This window comes from Piliocolobus tephrosceles, chromosome 7 (genome assembly GCF_002776525.5).
Source record: "Piliocolobus tephrosceles isolate RC106 chromosome 7, ASM277652v3, whole genome shotgun sequence".
Lineage (NCBI taxonomy): Eukaryota > Metazoa > Chordata > Mammalia > Primates > Cercopithecidae > Piliocolobus > Piliocolobus tephrosceles.
Genome location: NC_045440.1, coordinates 98,565,662 through 98,592,515, shown reverse-complemented (window position 1 = coordinate 98,592,515; position 26,854 = coordinate 98,565,662). Strand labels below are relative to the sequence as shown.

The 26,854-nt window shown below is 43.1% G+C and overlaps 1 protein-coding gene across 1 annotated transcript in view; it reads right to left on the bottom strand.

Annotated features, from left to right (window-relative positions):
• LAPTM4B (lysosomal protein transmembrane 4 beta) overlaps positions 1-26,854 on the bottom strand; it is a 49,534-nt gene that overhangs the window by 7,510 nt on the left and 15,170 nt on the right. Inside the window, exons 2-4 of the mRNA XM_026454928.2 lie at positions 13,041-13,152; positions 2,952-3,025; positions 2,162-2,284 (exon numbers count right to left, since the gene is read on the bottom strand). Of these exons, the coding sequence (XP_026310713.2) occupies positions 2,162-2,284; positions 2,952-3,025; positions 13,041-13,152 (309 nt within the window). The remainder of the gene's footprint in view (positions 1-2,161; positions 2,285-2,951; positions 3,026-13,040; positions 13,153-26,854) is intronic.

The window sequence follows — 26,854 nt, the reverse complement described above, 5'->3', positions numbered from 1 at the left end:
TCAACACTATGTGTTTGGATTCCTCATGAACAATATTCTGAAACAAAGTTGTTTCCAATGTTGAGGAAGAACAAGGAGAAGGCCCATGACTCATGTGCTTGGCTCCTGCTCACCAGGGTGAACACCACCTAATGGTTTTCAGTCTCCTTTCACTTGGGACAAAATATCTAAGAAATAAAATCGTCATTCTTTGTGATCAGATCATGCAACTTTATTCTTTTATTAATAAAATAACTTGGCTAAGCACAGTGGCTCACGCCTATAATTTCAGAACTTTGGGAGGCTGAGGCAGGCAGATTGCTTGAGTACAGCTGTTTGAGACCAGCCTGGACAACATAGTCAAACCCCATCTCTACTAAAAATACAAATTTAGCCAGGCATGGTGGTGCATGTCTGTAGTCCAAACTACTTGGGAGGCTAAGGTGGGAGCATGACTTGAGCCCAGAACATTGAGGTTGCAGGCTGGGCATGGTGGCTCATGCCTGTAATCTCAGCACTTTGGGAGGTCAAGGCGGGCGGATCACCTGAGGTCAGGAGTTCGAGACCAGCGTGGTCAACATGGCAAAACCCCACCTCTACTAAAAAAATACAAAAATTAACTGGGCATGGTAGTGGGCGCCTGTATTCCCAGCACTCTGGGAGGCCGATGAGGGTGGATCCCTTGAGGCTAAAAGTCTCAAACTAGCCTGGAAAAGATGGTGAAACCCCATCTCTACTAAAAATACAAAAAATTAGCCAGGCATGGTAGTAGGTGCCTGTAATCCCAGTTACTCGGGAGAATGAGGCAAGAGAATGGCTTGAACCCAGGGAGGCGGAGGTTGCAGAGAGCCGAGATCGCAACATTGCACTCCAGCCTGGGTGACAGAGTGAGACTCTGTCTCAAAAAAAAAAAAAAAACGGTGAAGTTGGTCTGGTACAGTGAGTCAGACCTATAATGCCAGCACTTTGGGAGGCCAATGCTAGAGGATCACTTGAGTCCAGGAGTTTGAGACAAGTCTGGGCAACATGGTGAAACCCCCATCTCTACAAAAGATACAAAAAGAAAAATTAGGTGGGCATGGTGGTGCATGCATGTAGTGCCAGCTACTCAAGAGGCTGAGATGGAAGGATCACGTGAGACTGGGAGGTCAATGCTACAGTGAGCCATAATCACGCCACTGCACTCCAGCCTGGGTAACAGAGACCCTGTCTCAAAAATAAAGTTATTCCAACCTCATAACCATTATAAGCTTCTTAATACCCTGCCACAAATATTCACTCATATGATCAAAAGGACATTTAACCATAAACTAATCCCAAAATGATGCTTCAGAAAGGGATTCTATGGTCAAAGAAATTTGGGAGCTAGTATAGAGAAGAGTTCCACTCTCTTTTGATTTTTCTTTTTTGTTAGACGAGGCCTCACTCTATTGCCCAGGCTGGAGTGCAGGGGCATGATCTTGGCTCACTGCAGCATCCACCTCCCACGTTCAAGCAATTCTCCTGCCTCAGCCTCCCGAGTAGCTAGGATCACAGGTGTGTGCCACCTTTCCCAGCTAATTATTTTGTTTGTTTGTTTTTGAGCAGAGTTTCACTTTCAATACACTAGCAGAGGCAAAAAGCTATCCTTTGTTGATTACTGAGAAAACTACATTTTACCAAATAAAACTATTAGTAACTGGACTATAATTTAAGTAGGCACATCAAACACTACCATCACTGCCACCAATCATAACCCCGGCCCCCAAAACTTTCTTATCAGGCCAGACACAGTGGCTCACACCTGTAATCCAAGCACTTTGGGAGGCCTAGATGGGTAGATCACCTGAGCTCAGGAGTTCGAGACCAGCCTGACCCACACAGTGAAACTCCATCTCTACTAAAAATACAGAATTAGCCAGGTATGTTGGTGCATGCCTATAATCCCAGCTAGGTGGGAGGCTGAGACCTGGAGGCAGAGGTTGCAGTGAGCCAAGATCACATCATTGCACTCTAGCTTGGGCAACAAGAGCAAGACTCCATCTCAACCCAAAAAAAAAAAAAAAAATTCTTATTGGTAATTCAGCCGCAAGCTAAAAATCCTGAAATTAATGTCTGTGTATCTCTATAACTACATCCCTTACTTAACCAGCTTCCCTAATGAAAAGAATTAATGAAAAGGAGCAGTAAGAGGTCCACATACCAGCTGCCGTATGTATTCCTGAATGGAGTTTGGATAAACAAGCACAGTGATTGCAACCAAGGTGTTCAGGGCAAAATCAAAGATCTGGTAACAGAAGAATGGGATGATCCAGGCTGCACGTTGCTAAACAGAACAGAAAATAGAAAGTTAATGTGTTCAATATTATAAAACAATATTTTGTTAAATTCAAATAAATATTTTATTAATCTGAAAGGAAATGGAAAAATTGGAATTCATTAACCCATGTCATCGTGGAAACCGGTATGCCAAATATAAGCAGTCAACAAAGAAGCTTCAGTGAACATTTCCAGGGCTGGCTATGTGTGGTGGCTCACACCTGTAATCCCAGCATTTTGGGAGGCTGAGGTGGGTGGATCACTGGAGGTCAGGAGTTTGAGACTAGCCTGCCCAACATGGTGAAATCACGTCTCTACTAAAAATACCAAACTCAGCAAAGTGTGGTGGCGCACACCCATAGTCCCAGCTACTCTGGAGGCTGAGGTGGAAGAATCACTTGAACTTGGGAGGCGGAGATTGCAGTGAGCTAAGATCACACCACTCTATTACAACCTATGTGACAGAGTGAGATCCTGTCTTCCCAAAAAAAAAAAAAAACTTTCCAGGACTATAATACTGGTTTTCCTGGTACCACATAATACAAACAAGAGATTTAAACAGAGATTCTTAACCGAAAACTGGAAAGTCACTTCTCACTTACTATAGACAGCAGCACAGATTACACATGTAAGAGACCAAGGAAAAGGCCAGCATCTTACTGCAAGCTGCTTACCTTGTACGCTCCGTAAGTAGCCATAGCACATATCAGAATCATGAGGAGAGAAATCGCAATGGCAATGTACATGTCTGCCAAAAGATTAAAAAGAAATTTTTTTTAAAAAGACAATCAGTAGTGGATCCACTGTATGAACACGTTCAGTCTCTTCTCAAAGGCATTTTATAAATAAACTAGCATAAAGTTACTAAAAACTTTATACTAAAAGATTATTCTAAACAGAAAAAGGGATATTAGTTTACAGATTTTTTTAATGTTTGTTCTTCTGGTCCACTGGATTATATAAATCATGAATTAGGTATTATTTTATAGATATATAGGTGTCTAACTTCTATTTTATAAACTCATGTGTGCCTCAAAGCTCTAATGAACGTCTTCATAGCTTTCCATCTTATTTAAAATAAAACCTCCACTTCTTATCAAGGTCTTGATTTTCCTCTTTATTCCAGAGCATGTCTACCTCTCTAATCTTGCCTCACCTTGTCCCACTCTTGCTCGCTATAAGACAGCCATACCATCTGGTTCATTCTATTTTGCTTTATCTTTTTTTTTTTTTTTTTTTTTGAGACAGAGTCTCACTCTGTCGCCCGGGCTGGAAAGCAGTGGCACAATATCGGCTCAAGGCAAACTCCGCATCCTAGGCTCAAGAGAGTCTCCCACCTCAGCCCCCTAAGTAGCTGAGACTACAGGTCTGCTCCACCATGCCCAGCTAATTCTTTATAACATTTAGTAGAGACAGAGGTTTCACCATATTGGCCAGGCTGATCTTGAACTCCTGACTTCAAGTGATCTGCCAGCCTCGGCCTCCCAAAGTTCTGGGATTACAGGGACAAGCCACCCTGCCCAGCCTTCAACTTCTTTTTTTCTTTAGTCAATCTCTGGTAAATAAGGGGTCTTGTTTGGTCTCCCAAGCTGGAGTTGCAGTGGTGCGATCATGGCTCATTGCAGTTCCAATTGCCTGGGCATTGTCACTATGGGATTACAGGCACAGGCCACTGCACCCGGCCAAAAATTTCTTAAACCAACTTGGCAGGTACACAAGTGCTTGTAGCACCATTATTGGCTACAGGTAATAAATATTTTATAAATATTCTTTTATACCTACTCAATATTTAATAACAAATAATTTTACAAAAATGAACTCCAAACTATTGGTTTTTTAAAACTGCTTTTCCTAGATCTGGCAGAACAAATTATTGTTAATGAGAAAAATAATACTGGTTTTCATTGTACATGCAACTTCTCTAAAAGCTTTGAATTTTTTCAACATAAAGATCTAGAGGGGAAAAAAGTAATCCTCATAGTAAATCTCTGCTAAATTGTAAATCACATCCTGAATTGAAAAACATTAAAATGTAAACAACAACAACAATAAAATGCATCAGAGAAGCAGCCGGTGAGGAAAAGAGCACGAAAGGAGGAATACTGGACACCAAAGCTGACCTCATTCCTGCTCAGCCAGTGACAAACAGGACCTCAACGGATCCAAGGGATTCTGTAGGCTTAATGCATCTGTAGTGTCAACTTGACTGGATTGAAGGATGCAAAGTATTGTTCCTGGGTGTGCCCGTGAAGGCGTCGCCAAAGGAGATTAACATTTGAGTCAGTGGACTGGGAAACGCAGATCCACCCTCAATATGGGTGGGTACCATCTAATCAGCTGCCAGACCAGCTAGAATAAAGCAGGCAGGAGAAGATGGAAGAGCAGACTTGCTCAGTCTTCTGGCTTCCATCTTTCTCCTGTGCTGGATGCTTCCTGCCCTTGAACATCAGATGCCAAATTCTTCAGCTTTCATACTCTTGGACTTACACCAGTGGTTTTCCAGGGGTTCTTGAGCCACTAGCCACAAACTGAAGGCTGCACTGTCAGCTTCCCTACTTTTGAGGTTTTGGGACTCAGACTGATCCATCACTGGCTTCCTTGCTCCTCAACTTGCAGATGGCCTATCATGGGACTTCACCTTGTGATCATGTAAGTCAATAAACTCCCTTAAATATATCCCATTAGTTCTGTCCCTCTAGGGAACCCTGGCTAATATAGCATCCTGAGATTTCAGTAAGACATTAGGAGAGCTTTTTATAGTATTCTTGTAGGCAAAGTAGGGAAATGTACAGAGTTTGGTTAGGTGGAACATCAAGATAAGTAGTGGAGTGGCTCTACCAGCTGGCTTCTGGTGCTATTCCAAAACCACTCTTCAACACCACGTTCTCCGCCCCAGGCAGTGATCTGTTTGGGCTATCAACATACAGCTCTTTTGCCCTCAGCCCTCTGGTGAGGGAATGAGATCACAAGGAGGGAAGAGAGTGAGGGTGCCTCCCACTCTGAGGTTGTCTCGGTTGGTGGTAGTCCTAGTCCAAATGTTACTGCTCCTCACAAAGAGGTTAAATCTAGGTGACTCTCGCATTCCCAGCTCCAGTAACCATGGCCTTCCATCCATTCTTCAACTCTAGAGAAGAAGAGTAAAATGGCTAGCCTAAATGATCCAAGTGACTTCACCAACTCTAGTGGTCTTCTCATACATACAAAGGTGTACCTTTGCAAAAAATCTCCTTGAAAATAAACATCCAGTACGGGTGCAGTGGCTCATGCCTGTAATCCCAGCACTCTGAGAGGCCAAGGCGGGTGGATCACTTGAGGTCAGGAGTATAAGAACAGCCTGTCCAACACGGTGAAACCCTGTCTCTACTAAAAATACAAAAATTAGCTGGGCATGGTAGTGATCACCCGTAATCCCAGCTACTCGGGAGACCAAGGCAGGAGAATCACTTGAACCTGAGAGGTGGAGGTTGCAGTGAGCTGAGATGGCGCCACTGTACTCCAGGCTGGGGTGACAGAGTGAGACTGCAGCTCAAAAAAAACAATCCAAATAATTAATTGACTTATCCTTTAAAAAAAAAAAAAAGTCAAGATGTAACTTTTTTTGAAAGGATGGGAGGGCAGATGGATGAAAATAAAGAGACAGGCCGGGCACGGTGGCTCACTCCTGGAATCCCAGGACTTTTGGAGGCCAAGGTGGACCGATCACCTAAGCTCAGGAGTTCAAGACCAACTTAGGCAACATGGTGAAACCCGTCTCTACAAAAAATACAAAAATTAGCCAGGCGTGGTGGTGCGCACCTATGGTCCCAGCCACTCAGGAGGCTGAGGTGGGAGAAATGCTTGAGCCCAGGAGGTAGAGGTGGCAGTGAGACGAGATTGGGAGACAGAGCAAAACCCTGTTTCAAAAAATAAAATGCAAAAGTAAAGAAAATAAAGAGCCAGGATGGTTTCCCTGGCTCAGCTTCCCCTGCTGCTGTAGTTCTGTTTCCTCAAGGCTGTCAGGATCTTTGTGCACAAGCCGGCAAGCTGTGCAGACTGCTTGTTAGTTTGGGGTGTGTGAATTGAGGGCAGGTAGGCAGCCAAGGGCCCTTTTCAAATGCCAGAGTGAGGTGAGACTTAGTTGGTGATGCTGAGAGTCATCAAGAAAGCTGGCCCTCCTCAGGCTCATCAATCTTTTTTGTTGCTGTTCCTATTTCTCAGATTTTATTATCAAAACTTTCAAATATGCACATACATATATAAGCATACACACGTTACAATTAATTCTCATTATTCATTTTGCTTATATTGTTTAATCTCTGGTTGCTTCATTTTTGCCCATTCTGCCACTGGAAATCTGGATTGTTTCCAACTTTTGGCTATTATAAATAAAGTTACTATGACCATTTTTATACATGGCTGACGATGGATTTATGAAGCACCCGTTTCCCTAGGGTATATATCTAGGACTGGGTTGTGCAGCACTCACTTCTGGAGTGTACATATATCAAGGAGTGGAATGCAGGGCCATAGCGTAGATGTATATTTAGCTTTAGTTTTCCAAAGTGGTTGGTGCGATTTACATTCCCAGCCGTGATTTGAGAGTTCCGGCTGTTCGGCATCGATACCAATAGGTGCTATTGTTAACTGTGTTAATGTTGGTCATTTTGAAGAGGTACAGTAATTTACCACTGTAGTTGTAATTTGCAATTCCTATAACTTATAATGTGGAGAATATTCTCTTATGGTTATCTTCTTTTGTGAGGTGTCTTTCTCCCAGATTTCACCCAGAACCATTTATTGAAAAGATCATCCTTTCTCCAATAAATGTAGGGGTCTTTAGCCTAAACCAGGTGACTGTACATATAAATAGGCATCATTTCTTGACAACTTATCTGGCCATTTCTTTCTTCAGGCTAAGTTTGTCTGCCCAGTGAAGAAAGTTAAGTCAGAAAGACAAATCTACCACAAAATTAATTAGAAATTCATATGGATGAACTGCTGTTTCACATTATGCATAGCAGGGACACTTGCTGTTATAATTCTTTGCCAAACAAAATTTCACAAATAAAATTCCGTGAAGTCTACCTCTACTCAAGGCTATGAGTGTGTAACACAATATGTCACACATACATGCTTTTCAAACATTACTCTTTGAGCTTCTAACTCAGTGGATTGATCTACTTTTTCTTTAACTTTTTATTTTGAAGTCATTTTAGACATATAGGAAAGTTACAAACACAGCAGAATTCACGTATACCCTTCACCCTGCTTCCCCTATTAACAATTTACCTAGCTCTAGCATAACTACCAAAACCAGAAAATTAACATTGCTACAACACTGTTAATTAAACTGTACAACTAATTGGAATTTTACCTATTCCCCTTCTATGTCCTTTTTCTTTTCCAGAACTAATCCAGGATCCCACAGTGCATTTAATTGTGTCTCCTCCAATCTATGACAGTTCCACATCCTTTCCCAGTATAGTCAATTTTTATAACACTGAAAAAACTGAGGGCGGGTAGAGTGGCTCATGCCTGTAATCCCAGCACTTTGGGAAGTCGAGAACGACAAATTGCTTGAGCTCAGGAGTTTTGACACCAGCCTGGGCAACATGACAAAATCCCATCTCTACAAAAACTTAGCCAGGAGTGGTGGCTCATGCCTCTAGTTACAGCTACTTGGGAGGCTAAGGTGGCAGAATTGCTTGAGCGCGAGAGGTAGAGACTGTAGTAAGCCCAGATTGTGTGTGACACCACTCCAGTCTGGTGACAGAGTGGAACCCAGTCTCAAAAAAAATTTTTTTAACTCATTTTCTTATATTTTCTTTCTTTATTCCAGTAGATTCTCCTATATGCCTCATTTCAATACAAACAGGAATTTAGCTTTCTTCTACCAGATCATGGAAAAGATCACATGCAAAAGTGAAAAAGAGTTCTGCTCTGTCTGGCTGGATGAAATCTTCAGATAGCTGTCACCAATGCAAAAAGATATCAAGATAAAATTGCTACATTAATTTGAATAATTTTTTAAAATTTGAGACAGGGTCTGGCTCTGTCACCCAGGCTGGAGTGCAGTGACACCATCTTGGCTCACTGCAACCTCTGCCTCCCAGGCTCAAGCGATCCTCCCACCTCAGCCTTCCAAGTAGCTGGTATTACAGGCAAGCACCAACACACTCGACTAATTTTTGTATTTTTAGTTGAGACAGGGTTTCGCCGTGTTGCCCAGGCTGGTCTCGAATTCCTGAGCTCAAGCAATCCACCCGCTTCGGCCTCCCAAAGTACTGGGATTACAAGTGTGAGTCACTGCACCTGGTCTAACATTTCTTATTCTGTCTATTCTGAATAACCCCATTATACTCGTATGAATTCTTCCAGAAAGAATAATTAGTTTAATTAACGTTAAATTAATGTCACTCTGCTTTCTTTCCCCTCAGATTAAAGCCACACAATTCCAGTAGCAGGATTCCTTTTCTACGGCAGGCGAGGTTAGGAAAAGAAGTTGTAAATGATAATGCTATGATTCTATCTGGATCTAGTAGTAACACTGAATGCCTTATTCTAATCACCAGAGATTAAGCTGGGTAATAACTATCTGACATGATAGGCTTAATTTAGCTATCTTGAAAGGCTTGCTGGTACTTAAGACTTTAAAATAGTAATTGTTTTATAATGTCCTGGATGTTAATTCCAGTGCCTTTGCGGTTTCTCTCCTATTTTATATATTTGAAAGAATTGAATGAATAGTTTGTAATTACTTTCTTTTTTTTTTTTTTTTTGAGATGGAGTCTTGCTCTGTCGCCCAGGCTGGAGTGTAGTGGCATGATCTCGACTCACTGCAGCCTCAGCCTCCCAAGTAGCTGGGACCACAAGCACACAGCCACCATGTCCGAACAATTTTTTGTATTTTTAGTAGAGATAGAGTTTTGCCACGTTGGCCAGACTGGTCTTGAACTCCTGATCTCAAGTGATACCCACCCCAACCCCCAGCCTCCCAAAAGTGCTGGGATTACAGGTGTGAGCCACCACAGCCAGTCTGTAATTACTTTCTATCATTTAAATCACGTGGTTATGAAAAGTGGATATTCACTTGAGTGAATCTTTTTTTAAAAATTCTTTTATATGTGTTTTGGTCTCCTTTAAGCTCATAGACCAAAGGTTATTGGACACAGCTTTCCATATTTAACTCATGTGTGGATAGGATTAATAGTCCTTGAGATGGATTCTTTATTTTAATTTTGAAATGTAGTCTCACTCTGTCACCCACACTACAGTGCTATGGCGCAATCTCGGCTCACTGCAAACTCCCCGTACCAGGTCAAACAATTCTCCTGCCTCAGCCTCCTGAGTAGCTGGGATTACAGGTGTCCATCGTGCCCGCCCAGCTAATTTTTGTGTTTTTAGTAGAGATGGAGTTTTGCCATGTTGGACAGGCTGGTCTCGAACTCCTGACCTCAGGTGATCTGCCTGCCTTGGCCTCCCAAAGTGCTGGAGGAATTACAGGCATGACCACCAAGCCCAGCCTGAATAATAAATTACTTTAAATTGTGCTTGAAAATTGGCCAGGTGTAGTGGCTCATGCCTGTAATCCCAGCACTTTGGGAGGCTGAGGTAGGTGGACCGCTTGAGCTCAAGAGTTTCAGAGCAGCCTACGCAACATGGTGAAACCCCATCTCTACAAAAGATACAAAAATTAGGCCGGGCGCAGTGGCTCAAGCCTGTAATCCCAGCACTTTGGGAGGCCGAGACGGGCGGATCCCGAGGTCAGAAGATCGAGACCATCCTGGCTAACATGGCGAAACCCCGTCTCTACTAAAAAATACAAAAAACTAGCCGGGCGAGGTGGCGGGCGCCTGTAGTCCCAGCTACTTGGGAGGCTGAGGCAGGAGAATGGCGTAAACCCAGGAGGCGGAGCTTGCAGTGAGCTGAGATCCGGCCACTGCACTCCAGCCCGGGCAACAGAGCGAGACTCCGTCTCCCCCCCCCAAAAAAAAAAAAAAAAGTACAAAAATTAGCCGTGTGATGGCACATGCTTGTAATCCCAGCTAATCAGGGTCTCAAATCCCAGGATAATATAATGCAACTTTTCTCTGCAGTAACTTTAATGCCCCAACTTCTTAATCCATGTTGTGAAACAATAGTGGTGGAAGATGATGGCTAGAAAGCATCCCTTGGTTCTCTGTTTACTTCACTACCAGTTAGTTACTCTCTCATTCTTCCTCCTGGCCTCTTAGAGTTGGGGATCCTTCAGGGCTCAGTTCTAGGCACCGTTCCCTTTTCTTTTTACTCTTTCCCTAACAGAAATTCAGTTTTTAGGCTATTATCCTCAAATCTATAATCTCAGTCCAAATATTTCCTCTGGGCCACAGACTCCCATGCCTGACCTTTGTAACCTCTCTACTTTAAGATAGTTCACATGTTCCAGCCGTAAGAATCTAGGTAATAGTAGCTGAAACAGCAAAAGGTACTGAGCACTTCCTGTGGGTCAGGCCCCATTCTAAGCATGTTTTATGCACTAACTCATTTAATCCTTACAACAACTCTGAGGCAAGTAGATTTTAGTAGAGATGGGGTTTTGCCATGTTGGCCAGACTGGTTTTGAACTCCTGATCTCAAGTGATCCCCACCACCCTCCCCGCCTCCCAAAGTGCTGGGATTACAGGTGTGAGCCACCACAGCCTGTCTGTAATTACTTTCTATCATTTAAATCATGTGGTTATAAAGTCACTCCTAGCTTGCAGAGGGGAAACTGAGGCACACAATAATAAGTCACTAGCTCAAGTTTAGCATCTTCAACACATGGCAGTGTCAGAACTCAAACTGACCTCTTCTGGCTTCAGAGCCTACACTCCTGTATTAGTCTGTTTTCATGTTGCTGATAAAGACATACCCGAGACTGGGAAGAAAAAGAGGTTTAACTGGACTTACAGTTCCACATGGCTGGGGAGGCCTCAGAATCATGGCAAAGTGTGAAAGGCACTTCTTACATGGTGGTGACAAGAGAGAATGAGGAAGAAGCAAAAGTGGAAACCCCTGATAAACCCATCAGATCTCATGAGACTTGTTCACTATCATGAGAACAGCAAAGGAAAGACCGGCCCCCCATGACTCAATTACCTCCCCCTGGGTCCCTCCCACAATATGGGGGAATTCTGGGAGATACAATTCAAGTTGAGATTTGGATGGGGACACAGTCAAACCATATCATTTGCCCCAGACCCTCGAAATCTCATGTCCTCAGCATTTAAAAACCAATCATGTCTTCCCAACAGTCGCCCAGGGCCTTTTTTTTTTTTTTTTTTTTTTGAGACAAGAGTCTCACTCTGTTGCCCAGGCTGAAGTACAGTGGCACGATCTCAGCTCACTGCAACCTCCACCGCCTGGGGTTCAAGCAATTCTCCTGCCTCAGCCTCCCAAGTAGCTGGGATTACAGGCGCCCACCACCACACTGGGCTAATTTTTCTATTTTTAGTAGAGACGGGGTTTTGCCATCTTGGTCAGGCTGGTCTTGAACTCCTGGCCTCAGGTGATCTGCTGGCCTCAGACTCGATCTCGTGAGACTTATCCACTATCATCAGAATAGCAAGGGAAAGAGGAGCTCCCATGATTCAATTACTTCCCCCTGGGTCCCTCCCACAATACAGGGGAATTCTGGGAGATACAATTCGAGAATTGGGTGGGGACACAGCCAAAGCATATCAATTCCAAACAACTGTGCTCTCAGTTAGTTACTGAAATTAAAGTCTAGTTTTCTCCCCCAAGTCTGTTCCCACCTCCTGACTCTGGACTTTCTTAAGACGCAGGTCATCTCTTCAAACTGGAAAGCAGAAGTCATATTTCATTCCTCTATCTCCTTTGCTGCCCAAAACAGCGAGTTCTGCCAAATCCTTCCTTGTTCTCTATCCCCTGTGCAGCCTAGATGGTATCCCCAATACCACTCTCCCAGACTCTGTGCTCACACACCCAGTCCCCCACTCAGCAGCAAAAGGGATCTTAAATGCATACATCAGTTCATGCATTTAGTTAAAACCACTGAACAGCTTTTTCTCACTTGGAGAAACACAGAGCCCTCACCATGTCTTTCGAATGCTTCCGATCTCTAAAACCGCAGGTTGAGCCACTCTCTCCCCTCTTACTTTGCTCCAACACTTTTAAAGAAAAACTCACTTGAAGTTCTCCAAAGTCAATGAGAAATACATCTGTACTATCTTCTGTTTGAGATTATGCACAGCACTGTTTCTCTCCTTTGGCATGGACTCAGCATGATTATAAAATGATGAGGCTGCAGTGATCTTGAAGCTGGGAGCCTAGCTTCCTCCCTGCTTACCCCACATCCCACATCCCTGTACATATTTCCATTCACTGGGAAAAGGCCCTGAATTCCCCCAAATAATCTGCAACATCATTTCTAGAATCACTCCTAGAATAAAAATAAATACTGAAACATAACAGAAGACACAAGGAGATAAGCACGAGCCTTTTCACCTTCCTTCCTGCCATTTATACCTCTTCCTCTCAAAAAAGGCCAAAAGGCCCAGGGTAGAAAGTCTATGATAATGCAATAGTTTTTTAAATGGGTAAGTTAACATAAAATGAAAAAAGATCTTATTTAAACTCTTGCACCTAGAAGACAGAACGTTAGATGCACGCAAATATTTGCTGATTTGCAATGACAAATTATATTTCAGCTCAAATGAGCTCATTAGTCTATATTTGTAATTTAATAGGAAGTGCTGGCAGTCAGATTCCCTGCCCTTGACAATACCAAAATATCTACTACTTACTGGCATCATCCATGAACTCAAAGTCACCTCCCAGTTCAGAACTTGAAAAGTGATACTGATCCGGATCAGCCAGGGCACTCAATAAAATCAACAGTACCACAGCATTGATGATCTGCAGTAAGGAAAAAAAAAAAAAAAAAGAATTTAAGTAACCCCAGGGTGCAATCCTTATAATAGAAAACTACACTGACCACATGGAGTCAGGCTGGCCACAGGCAACTTCCTCAGTGGTTTGACTCTCAACACTAAGCCCCACCCATCAACCCATCCCGGGAGCAGACAAACATTCCCTAAGGCAGAAATGCTGCCAGCCCATTCAGTTGCAGCCAAGTGCACAAGGCTTGGAGTGAAGACAACAGCAGGATTTTACCTCATTCCCCCTGGCCCAGGCACCATAGAGCAGTGGACAACACACACAAACACAGGCAGCAGTGCTGGCGCCAGTGGTTGAAAAAGCACAGAAACTTTCCAGTGAGTCAGCTACATTGTAGAGTTAAAGGTAAGCAACCCAAGTTGTCCCAGTTAATCAAACATTTTACAGAATCAAACCAGTGGAGCTTTGAGAGCTTTGAAGCCATCTAGGAAGCAGTTTCAGAGAATGAATGCAAAGCTACATAGTGGATCCAGGATCATCCTCCTGCCATAACTCTTTCCAGGCCAGGCCAGGCCAGGCCAGTAGTCCTGTCTTCTGAATACTGCCCTTAGCTACTTTAAACTCAGCTCCTCTAAATGAAAATCACTTTCTTTAACATCTTCCACTTCTGCTCCTCCTTATTTGTTCTCTAACTTAAAAAATGGCTTCACTATTAAATAATTAATGAAAAATATTCAGGCACTATGCTAAGTGCTCTTTATGTGGAATCTCTCTTAAGCCCTGCAATAACCTAATGAAGTGGGTACTAAATTATTCCCATGTTATACATAGCAAACTGAGGCTCAGAGGTTAAAAAACACTGCTCAGGAACAAACAACTACCAAGCTGTAGAGATGGGATTTGAATCCAGGAATTTAGGTTCCAGAACCTAACCTCTACAAGTCTCCTGTCCATACATGAAACTTGATCATCTGAGTTTACCATTTTTATCCTGTACACCCAACCAACTGCAAAATCTTGACCATTCTGCCTCTTCATTTCTATTTCCTTTATTCTTCCTGTCACTGCTGGACAATACACACACATATTAACTTTGATGGGGGTGAGGTAGCAAGGATCGCAGAGTTTAAGTGAGGCACCAGCTAAGATTGGGTTGTTGTCTGTTAAGAGACAAGGTGTCTATATTGCCCAGGCTGGCCTCAAACTCCTGGGCTCAAGCAATCCTCCCATCTCTGCCTCCCAAGTAGCTGGGACTACAGGTGCACATCATTGGGCCAGGCCAAGACTGGCTTGTTACTTCTTTACTATTCTAAGTTCAGAAACTTATGGCGGAGTTCTATGTTTTACTCTTCTCAAATGGAGTGAAGATATGAATAACCTTCATACAGAGAGAGAAGCCTCTTACTAACAACACTAACTAATGGCATATCCTACCACAAAAATCATATTTGGGCTGAACACAGTGGCTGTCTGTAATCCCAGCACTTTGGGAGGCTGAGGTGGGAAGATGGCTTGAGCCCAGGAGTTCAAGAGAAGCCTGGACAACATAGTGAGACCTCATCTCAACAAACAAAAAAATGAGCCAGGGATAGTGGTGCAGGCCTGTAGTCCCAGCTACTCGGAGGCTGAGGTGGGAGGATGGCCTGAGCCCAGGAGTTTGAGACTACAGTGAGCTGATGTGTCACTGCACTCCAACCTGGGCAACAGAGTAAGACCTTCCCTCAAAACCAAATAAACAAAAATCCACATATTTGGAAATACCTGTTTAAAGGAAGTATAAATGTTTTACAGAATATCCATTCAAGAGTTTATTTTTGGCCGGGCACAGTGGCTCACACTTGTAATTCCCCAGCTTCCGGAGGCCGAGGTGGGTGGATCACTTGAGATCAGGAGTTTGAGAGCAGCCTGGCCAACATTGTGAAACCGTTTCTAAAAATGCAAATTAGCTGGGCGTGGTGGTAGATGCCTGTAATCCCAGCTACTCAGGAGGCTGAGGCAGGAGAATCACTTCAACCAGGGAGGCAGAGGTTCCAGCGAGCTGAGAAAGCTGAGATCATGCCACTGCCCTCCAGCCTTGGTGAAAGAGTGAGACACTGTTTCAAGGAAAAAAAAAAAAAGTTCATTTTTAAATGACAATCCCAATTGGTTGTTTCAGGGTTACTGTAGGATTCGAAGTAACTTCTGTTTTTCTTTTTTCTTTTTTGAGACGGAGTCTCACTGTGTCACCCAGGCTGGAGTGTAGTGGCATGATCTCGGTTCAATGTAACCACCACCTGCCAGGTTCAAGCGATTCTCCTGCCTCAGCCTCCCAAGTAGCTGGGATTACAGGTGCCTGCCACCACGCTAGGCTAATTTTTGCATTTTTAGTAGAGATGGGGTTTTACCGTCGTCAGGCTGGTCTTGAACTCCTGACCTTGAGATCCACCCAGCTCAGCCTCCCAAAGTGCTAGGATTATAGGCGTGAGCCACTGCACCTGGCTGGAATAACTTTTCTTCCTGTATTTTCCAAATTGTCAAATAAAAGCTGATTGCTTTTTGAAAAAAATTATGAGAACAGGCACTTCCCAGAGAATACATAACTAATTTAAACAAATATTACAAGCATGAGTTTAACCAAATACCTGAAGGTACAAAAGAATATATACGGAAAAGTTACCTTCTCCATCAAAGGCATCTGAACCAAAGTGACTCCATTACGAACAGGGGTTTGGTAAAATGAGGCTAAGACCCACTAGGCTGCACTCCCAGGAGGTTAGGCCTTCTAAGTCACAGGATGATAGGAGGTCAGCACAAGGTACAGGTCACAGAGACCTTGTACAGGTGATGGTAAAGAAGCCAGCCAAAACCCAAAAAAACCAAGATGGTGACAAAAGTGAGTTCTGGCTGTCCTCACTGCTCGTTATGCACTAATTATAATATATTAGCATGCATGCTAAAAGACACTCCCACCAGTGCCATGACAGTTTACAAATGCCATGGCAACATCAGGTAGTTACCCTATATGGTCTGAAAAGGGGAGGAATTCTCATTTCCAGGAATTGCCCACCCCTTTCCTGGAAAACTCATGAATAATCCACCCCTTCTTTAGCATATAATGAATAAATAATTATGGTATTATCAGTGGAACAGCCCAAGCTACTGCTCTGTCTATGGAGTAACCATTCTTTTGTTTCTTTACTTAATAAACTTACATTCACTTTACTCTATGGACTCAACCTGAATTGTTTCTTGCACAAGGTCCAAGAACCCTTTTCTTGGGGTCTGCATCAGGACCCCTTTCCAGTAACATGTCCACAGTAATTATTGTAACAGTATCTTGTTTCTCTCCAAAGATCCAAGAAATTTCATAGCACAGTTTAAACTGTGATGAACAAAACTATTTGAAGAAAACTTTTCATTACAACTCCAAGGCTTAAAGGAGGCACAGGCCAGTCCCACAACTGGCATTATGATATACGGCAAAGATGTCATTTGATAAACTGTCAAGTTTTCTTGTCATTTCAATCCCTCTATATTTTTTTAATTTATTTTTTATTTTATTTTTTATTTTTTAAGATGGAGTCTCGCACTGTCACCCAGGCTGGAGTGCAGTGGTACAATCCCGGCTCACCGCAACCTCCGCCACCCAGGTTCAAGTGATTCTCCCACCTCAATAGGCACCTGTAGATGCGATTACAGGCACCTGCCACCACGCCTGGCTCATTTTTTTGTATTTTTATTAGAAACAGGGTTTCACCATGTTGGCCAGGCTGGTCTCGAACTCCTGACCTTAAGTGGTCCGCCTGCCTCAGACTCCCAAAGTGCTGGGATTACAGGTGTGCGCCACTGCACCCAACTCTTTTATACTCTCATTTTTGAGAAAAGGTATGTGGAAAATTGTGGACTGAAATAAGATCAAATGAAATAAGAGGAATGCCACTCAAATTAGTTATCTTACCTCTTCACACCTTAACAAGAACCATATTAAAAGCTTTTGTTTACTAGTTTTCTAGATCTTCCAAAGCTAGTGTTATGCACCTGCTTTACACATGTGCTTTCCTGTACTCTCAGTCCCCAGGGACCTGTCAACTCTTAATCAGCTTGTTATTATTCCCCTGTGGAGTCTACTGATCATATATAACTACTAATTGCCTACAACACATACTTGCTAAGTGCTTAGGAAGAACTCCCCAGGACTCAGAATATGCAGTTAAATACATCATGTACCCAAAAAACAAAAAGCATAAAGCAGTAAGTGTGACAAGAGCTCAGAGAAAGAATAATGGAAGTTAAGGAGAGTTACAGTCAGGGATTGCAGGGACCTGCAACAGAGATGGTAGCATTTGAACAGGAACTCGAAAGATGAAGATTTGGAGCCTGAGAGGTATGGAAAAGAACAATTCCAAGTACGAGCAATGCCACTGAGACGAGGACACATCCTCAAGACAGCAAGTTCAATGTGGCTGGAACGCCAGGGTAGGGGGTATGAAAGGAAACGTTAGAGGACAGAACCAGAAATGTGGGATGGGGCCAGGTGGTGAAGAGGCCTCGAAACTAGGATAGAAATTCTAATAGTTAATGAAAATGCCATAAAGGTTTTTGAGGAAGGATATAACATGATCAGAGCTATGTTGTTAGAAAGAGCAAACTGGCAGAAGTAGGAAAGCTAAATTAGAGGCAGGAATCCAATCTGGTGTTAAATAAAAATTATAAGCGGCCATTGCTGCAGATTGAGCTCCTGCACAATAGGGCCCCAACACACTAGAACACAAACCAAAATGCAGTCACCCGTGCTCAGGTTCATGATAACCTGAAGTCACCTGATGCTAACTATCAGTTATTTTTGTATTGTTCTGTCTCCCTGCCCCTGCCTTACAAGAAAAGTCCCTTTGAAATGACCCATCTGCTTTTAGTTCTTTGTTTCTGGTTTCTTTGTTTCTGGTTTAGTTCTTTGTTTCTGGTTTATTAAGACCATTTCTCTCTAAAAAGCCAAGCTCCTCTGCTTAGCTCACAGGATACTGTATGGGAAGAAGTGTTGCCCAATTCTAGAAAGCCAATTAAGATCTTTAAACTAAATTGTTCTCATTTTGTCCTGGAAACACCTACGATATAGTCTGGTTAAGAAGTAATAGGGCACTTCATCTCTAATTCGCATGATAACCCTGTGAGATGGTCATCTTCCGCATTAGTTGGTCAGGTTTAGTTGACTTTATCTTAGGGCCTATGTGTGGGAGAGCCAAGGTTGGAACCCCAAGACCTTTCCACATGGAGGCAGAATTACTAGAGATACAGTAACTGACTACATGCAAAGAACACAGAAAAAGAAGCAAAGAAGACCTGAGACTTCAAGCCTGGTGACAGGATGTATCTTGTCATTAACAGAAATGGAAAAGGTCAGTGGAAGGACTATGACAATGTCGATTTTAGATACACTGTGCTGAAAGTACTTGCAGTATATCCAAATAATCCTATTTTTAGCTTATCCATCTGGCCTCTAACCCTCCTCTTTGTACTCGCCCTATGGTATTCACGTGTGCCCTGTTTCTCTGTTTGCTACTGGAGTTCTGACAGCCTGATGCTGTCAGATACTTACATGCCTTTCTGCCGTCTCCTGTTCCATATCTATAACACATCACATGGTGTCTGACAAGAGTCAGACAACAGACCTGTCGTCACATGTGGTCTGACAACAGACCCAGGACCCAGCAACACTGGCTCAGCGTGTCCTTCTTACTCCAGAGTGGGTCCTGGGTCCTACACCTGCCAGTGTCATAAATGCTGTAGTAACTATTATCACCCACTCTGTACCTCTAGCCCTGTGGTCTTTCTCTCAGGGGACCAAGTCCCCTTCCAGGTGCCCTGGTTCTTCATGAGGCAGTCCAGATAGATGGGACACAGATAAAACAAAGATATGACAGGTAAGCTCATTACACATCACAAATGACTCACCACTGTGGCTTTTAATCAGTGTGGAACTTTCCTAATATAAGAAGGTCTGTGCACCACCACGTATCTACCGTATTATTATATAAAACCTCAACTGTAGGATGGGAATCTGGCACACCATGAATGATGTGAATAGAAAATGGGGAGCCATGAGGACCTATGTCTGTGCAAAGGGGTTGGGGTTAGGATTAGCCATGGTAGCTACTAAACCCAGACAGATGGAAAAGGTCAAACATGAGTCAAAGCCCGAACAACACTGGGTAAGAAGAACTTCCTGAAAGAGAGAAAATGGCAATCACTCAATCACCCATTCTAACCAAGAATAAAACATCACCACAAATACCACAAATGAGAACCAAGACGACGCTCAGGCTTGCCAGGAGCAGATTACGTAATGCCTACAGCTGATCTAAATGCAAAAGAGGGGACACACTTAAGCTCTAATTCAGTTAATGCTCACTTATATTTGGGCTTTGTCTGTTTTTTTATGTCATGAGCAAACTATTCCTGTTCTATTTACAAACTGATCCTGTGATGTCACACATTTTTCCTTGTTCTTAACAATGATTACTTCCACGTGTAAATAAATCCAACTTCTGTCCAATTTCTTAAGTGGTGTTAGGTCCCTGAATATGTTCCAGGAATTCAAAATGCTTTTCACCCATAAATCGTCTATCAGATCCCAAATAAGAGACCTGAAGCTTGAATCTAAACAACTGAAAATGTAATTGTCAGCTCTCCTTTTTAAAAGCCTCAATTAAAAAAAAAAAAACCTTAAGAACATTCAAACCCACTGATACAGTAATTAAACAACGATCAGAAATTTACACAGGTTGTACCCAAAAATGATCATTGCAGACTTATCTATAATAATGAAAACTTGAAACAAAAGCAGAATGACTGAATATTAAAGCCAAGTAACAGAATCCTATACAAGCATTAAAATCATATTTTTTAAAATGTTAATGACAGGGGGCCAGGCACAATGACTCACACCTATAATCCCAGCACTTTGGGAGGCCAAAGCCGGTGGGTCACGAGGTCAGGAGATCAAGACCATCCTGTCTAACACGGTGAAACCCTGTCTCTACTAAAAATACAAAAAATTAGCCAGGCGTGGTGGTGGGTGCCTGTAATCCCAGCTACTCGGGAGGTTGAGGCAGGAGAATGGCGTGAACCCAGGAGGCGGACCTTGCAGTGAGCCAAGATCTTGCAGTGAGCCAAGATCGCGTCACTGCACTCCAGCCTGGGCGGCAGAGCAAGACTCCATCTCAAAAAAAAAAAGTTAATGACAAGAAAATGTTCGCAGAATCACACTAAATAAAAAGCACAGTATTAAAAAGTTGTAATTCCAGCTGGGCGCAGTAACTCAAGCCTGCAATTCCAGCACTTTGGGAGGACGAGGCAGGCTGATCACCTGAGGTCAGGAGTTCGAGACCAGCCTAACCAACATGGAGAAATCTCATCCCTACTAAAACACAAAATTAGTCATGTGTGGTGGCGTATGCCTGTAATCACAGCTACTCGGGAGGCTGAGGCAGGAGAATTGTTTGAACCCGGGAGGCGGAGGTTTCAGTGAGCCAAGGTTGCCCCACTGCACTCCTGGGCAGTAAGAACGAAACTTTTTCTCCAAAAAAAAAAAAAGTTGTAATTCAAATTTCATTATTTATACCTAGTTTTTTATTTGAGACAGGATCTCACTATATTGCCCGACCTGGTCTCAAACTCCTGGGTTCAAGCAATGCTCCCACTGCAGCATCCCAAATTGCTAGGATTATAAGCATGAGCCATTGGTGCCTGACCCTTTATTTTGTTGATTGATTGATTGATTGACTGACTGAGATAGTCTCACTCTGTCACCCAGGCTGGAGTGCAGTGGTGCGATCTCGGCTCACTGCAACCTCCACCTCCTGGGTTCAAGTGATTCTCCTTGCCTCAGCCTCCCGAGTAGCTGGGATTACAAGTGCCTGCCACCACACCCAGCTAATTTTGTATTTTTAGTAGAGAAGGGGTTTTACCATGTTGGCCAGGCTGGTCTCAAACTCCTGACCTCAGGTGATCCGCCCACCATGGCCTCCCCAAGTGCTGGGATTACAGGAGTGAGCCACTGCGCCCAGCCGGGCCTGGCCATTTATATCTGTAATGTGCTTACCTAAATCATAGGTAAAAGCACAACACCATACAATGATTATAAACTAGATCCTATATTTGCCAGTAACTTATATCTTTAATTATAACACTCCTTTTTCCCCAAATTGTCTAAAGTAAGCATAATGTAAGCATAAAATAACAACAAACATGCTAAGACAATGATCAATAATAAACAAATCTGTCCAGGCATTAAAGTCAAACCTGGAAATAGATATAACAAGGGAGAAACATCAGAGTGAAATAATATTAATTCAGGGATCTGGATGAGCAGAGTGGCTCATACCTGTAATCCCAACACTTTAGGAGGCCCAGGCAGGATGACTGCTTGAGCCCAGGATCAGCCTGGACAACACAGTGAGACCCCATCTCCACAAAAATTAGACTCATGAATAATCCACTCATTTTTTAGCATATAATCAAGAAATAACTGGCTGGTGCTTGTAATCCCAGCATTTTGGAAGCCCAAGGCAAGAGGATCACTTGAGGTCAGGAATCGGAGACCAGCCTGGCTAACTCGGTGAAACCCTGTCTCTACTAAAAATACAAAAAAAAAAAAAAAAAAAAACTAGCCGGATGTGGTGGTGAGCATCTGTAGTCCCAGCTACTCGGGAGGCTGAGGCAGGAGAATTGCAGGAACCCGGGAGGCAGAGCTTGCAGTGAGCCGAGATCGCACCACTGCACTCCAGCCTGGGCTACAGAGCGAGACTCTGTCTCAGAAAAAAATATATGTATTATAATAATAATAATTAGCCAGGTGTGGTGGTAGGCACCTGTCGTCCCGGCTACTCTGGAAGCTGACACAGGGAGACTGCCTAAGCTCAAGAGGCTGAGGCTGCAGTGACCTGCAATCATGCTACCACACTGCACTCTGAGTGACAGAGTGAGATTTTCTGTCTCAAAAAATAATAATAAATAAACATTATAATCTGATATGCTGTTTTCTGATAGTTGGCTAATTTCTATATTCCAGTATTTGGAAATTTTTTCTAAAAGCTATTAATGGGGCTGGGCAATGGTGGCTCATGCCTATAATCCCAGCACTTTGGGAGGCTGAGGCAGGTGGATCATGTGAAGTCAAGAGTTTGAGACCAGCCTGGACAACATGGTGAAACCTTGTCTCTCAAAAATACAAAAATTAGCCGGGCGTGGTGGCAGGTGCCTGTAATCAATCCCAGCTACTCAGGAGGCTGATGCAGGAGAATCGCGTGAACATGGGAGGTGGAGGTTGCAGTGAGCCAAGATCACGCCACTGCACTCCAGCCTGGGTGACAGAGTGAGACTCCATCTCAAAATAAATAAATAAAATTAAAATTAAATGAGAGCTATTGATGGCAGATATGCCTCTCATTTGGACTCAACTTGAATGGGCAAATCAAATGGAAATTTGAATCAGACTCTCAATATGGTCCTGTTCTGATATTAAAATAAACTTCTTCTCATGCTTGTTACTTCAATTCAAATAAATATGGTAAATATATTCTGGGGGGAAAACAGATTTATTGTAAAATCCTATTTGCCTAAGAAATTCACTAAATTAGTTCACCTACTATGTGCCCAACACTGTGCTTGAAACTGGGTTGTACAAAAATGATTAAGACATGGTCCCAAGCTGGGCGTGGTGGTTCACGCTTGCAATCCCAGCACTTTCGGAGGCTGAGGTGGGAGGACTGCTAGAGGCCAAAAGTTCAAGATGAGTTGAATTTTTATATTTATTAATAAATTTTAAATTAGCTGGGTTTGGGAGGCCAAAGCGGGCAGATCACCTGAGCTCAGGAGTTCAAGACCAGCCTGGCTAACATGGTGAAACCTCATCTCTACTAAAAATACAAAAATTAGTCAGGCATGATGGCAGGTGCCAGTAATCCCAGTTACTTGGGAGGCTGAGGCAGGAGAATTGTTTGAACCCAGGAGGCAGAGGCTGCAGTGAGGCAAGACTATACCATTGCATTCCAGCCTGGGCAACAGAGCAACAAAAAAAAAATGTAGCTGGGTTTGGTGGTATATGCTTGCAGTCCTAGCTTCTTGGGAGGCTGAGGTGAGAGTTAATGCTTGAGCCCATGAGTTCAAGGCTGTAGTGAGCTATGATGGTGCCACTGCTCCCCAGGCTGGGTGACAGAGCAAGAACCCCAACTCTTAACCCCTGTCCCATTTGTCCCAGCAGCCCCAGCAGCTGCAGCATTTATCCTGAGATAAGTTTGCCACAAAATATCTTGCTTTTATTATTAGTTTTGCATTCCTCTAGTATACCAATTTGGGAAACAATAGACATTCTGTTTACAGCATTCAGTTTTAATAGGGGTATTTCCATATACAAAATATACGAATTCTCTATTGCTGAAAGTGTCAAATTCTACAAAAGAACATTCCTATGGATGATGTTAACATCATTCTTGAACAGTTGTTGGCCGAAGATTCATTTGAACAATCCCATTTTTCTGAAGTAGACAACACTGATGTTCTGTTTAGAAATAATTCCAAGAACAATTTTTATATTTTATTTTACAACGAAAATCACTCAGATTTGCTTCAGTCTCATAGGGTGTGTTTACATAAAATTAAACGAGTGCTGAGAGCCAACTAAACCTTTCTTTTTCTGAACAGAAAAATGGTTGAAAAAAAAAGACATGGTCCCTGTGCCCAACATTAGTCCAGTGGGAGAAACATACATTAACAGCCAAGTAAAATGTAGAATAAACACTATAACATTAATTAACTCATTCATTCAGTTGTTCAAAAATTAATCTATTATGCAACAAATATATGCCAGGCACAATGCTAAGCATCACATATACATTATGGCAAAGCCTTCAAGGCAGCCTATTATCTAGTGGGGATGATAATAAATTGGATGTTCTATTCAGAGTGAAAACAAATTATGTTACCTTATCAACAACAGTATTTTTTTCATTCTAGAGTTTCTAGTTATTATTTTCAAATCTGTCATATCCTTTGTATGATTCCTGAGGTGGTATTATTAACACCAGAAAGTAACAGACCTTAAACATCTTGAGAGACAAAAATTATAGCACAATTTTAGGATATCAGATCAAGTGACTAATTGACCGCTATGCTGGGCGCAATGGCTCACGCCTGTAAAACCAGCACTTTGGAAGGCGAGGAGGGCGGATTACTTGAGGTTAGGAGTTTGAGACCAGCCTGGGCAACAGGGTGAAACCCCATATCTACAAAAAATACAAATAATTAGCTGGTCATGGTGGCTCACAACTGTAGTCCCAGTTGCTTGGGGAGCTGGGGTGTGAGGGAACTGGAGCCCAGGTCAAGGATGTAGTGAGCGGAGATGGTGCCACTGCACTCCAGCCTGGGTGACAAAGTGAGAACTTATCTCAAAAAAATAAAAATAAAAAAGAACTGACTGGGCCTGGCATGGTGGCTCACACCTGTAATCCCAGCACTCTGGGAGGCCAAGGTGGGCAGATCACAAGGTCAGCAGATGGAGACCATCCTGGCTAACATGGTAAAACCCTGTCTCTACTAAAAAATACAAAAAGTTAGCCAGGTGTGGTGGCGGGCACCTGTAGTCCAGGCTACTCCGGAGGCTAAGGCAGGAGAAAGGCGAGAACCCAGGAGGCGGAGCTTGCAGTGAGCTGAGATCGAGCCACTGCACTCTAGCCTGGGTAACAGAGCAAGACTCCGTCTCAAACAAAAAAAGGACTGACTGTTAAGAAAAACTCTAAGGCACACAAGCAGGAAAATGAGTCACTCCTGGCAATCCTTGGAGTTGGATTGTAATGGCGGCCATTGTAAGTTGCTGAACTTCTAAGTCAAAGGATGGTCTCGGTCTCTTTGCTTACAGACTCTGAGGGAAAAAGTTTAAGGAGTAAAATGGATGTTGTACCTTTTATTAGAGCTCCATTTCAGTAGATATAATTTTTTAATATATTATGTAAGTTTTTCCCCCCAAATTCAACCAGGTCCTTCTGATTCACCAGTTTAGTCAACAGTACCATCCTTTCAGGACATCTTCCTCATAGGTGATGACCTAAACCAAGAAGCCACCATCCCCACACGCACTATTTCATATTATAAAAACAGTGCTGCCTCCCTATTAAGTCTGATCATTACTACACCATTCTACAGATGAGGATTCAGACTTCAGGGGAAATATGCACATACCACGTTCATAAAATATAGTTGCATAAAGTTTTCAACTGATATTCAATTGTTGGTGCTTTGATTACAATTGCCATATAAGCTCTTACCAGTAACCCAGGTTCCTCCCAAGAAGCCACCACACCCCATTCACAGGCCCTGGCCAACTCTGCTAAACCAATCCCTGGCAGTAAGCTCAAAATTCCTTTCAAGGGAGTTCTCCAGACAGCAGATCAAGAGGTCAGGAGACAGAAACTATCCTGGCTAACATGGTGAAACCCGGTCTCTACTAAAAATACAAAAAAAAAAATCAGCTGGGTGTGGTGGTGGGCGCCTGTAGTCCCAGCTACTCGGGAGGCTGAGGCAGGAGAATGGTGTGAACGCAGGAGGCGGAGCTTGCAGTGAGCTGAGATCAAGCCACTGCAATCCAGCATGTACGACTGAGCCAGATTCAAAAACAAAAACAAACAAACATCTCCTAGCCTCCCTCACAGCTAAGGTCACATGTCTTCTTTTTGGTTACTGGGATGTAAGTGAAAGTGATGTGTGCATTTTCTATTTCAAATCCTTAAAAAAATAAAGCTGACTGGATGTCCTCCAGATACCCCCTTCTCCCTTATGGCAGACCAGGACACAAACATGGTGCTTCAGCCATGAAGACAAACACAAAGGAGGCAGCCTCCTTAGAACCCAGAGAAGGAATCCACGCACAATATTTGGGATGGTGGAGCTCTACCCCCACCCCCCAGCCTGGGTCTCTGGATAGCTTCAAGGAACAATGTTGGCCAACACTCCCTAGACTGTTAACAGGAGAGAAATAAACTTCTACCTTCCTGCAGTTTTGCGTTTGTTATATCAACTTTATAGCATAATTGGCTCACCTCGTTTTGCAACCCCCAGGCCCATTACTGTTAGTCAACACAAATCTGAGTACCTACTATAGGTTAATGGTTACTGCTTCACCATCTCTGCACCATGGAACCAACTGGCAGTGTAAGTTTAGTAGCTCAAGGTTTTTTTTGTTTGAGACAGAGTCTCACTCTGTTGCCAGGCTGGACTGTAGTGGCGCGATCTCAGCTCACCACAACCTCCGCCTCCCGGGTTCAAGTGATTCTCTTGCCTCAGCCTCTGGAGTAGCTGGGACTACAGGCACGTGCCACCATGCCTAATTTTTTTTGTATTTTTAGTAGAGACTGAGTTTCACTATGTTGGTCAGGCTGGTCTCGAACTCGGGACCTCGTGATCTGCCTGCCTCCGCCTCCCAAAGTGCTGGGATTACAGGTGTGAGCCACCACGTCCAGCCTTGTTTTTTTTTTTTTTTTTAAGTTCAATCTTATGTTTACTAATAATTTGAAATTACATTTCCTCAAGCATTTTTTTAACCTCCCACGTTTCCCTGACTGAGAAACAATTTCCCTTGGAAACTGTAACTGCAAAGAGGCAACTCTAAACTCTTTAAAAAAAAACGTTAGCCGGGCGCGGTGGCTCAAGCCTGTAATCCCAGCACTTTGGGAGGCCGAGACGGGCGGATCAC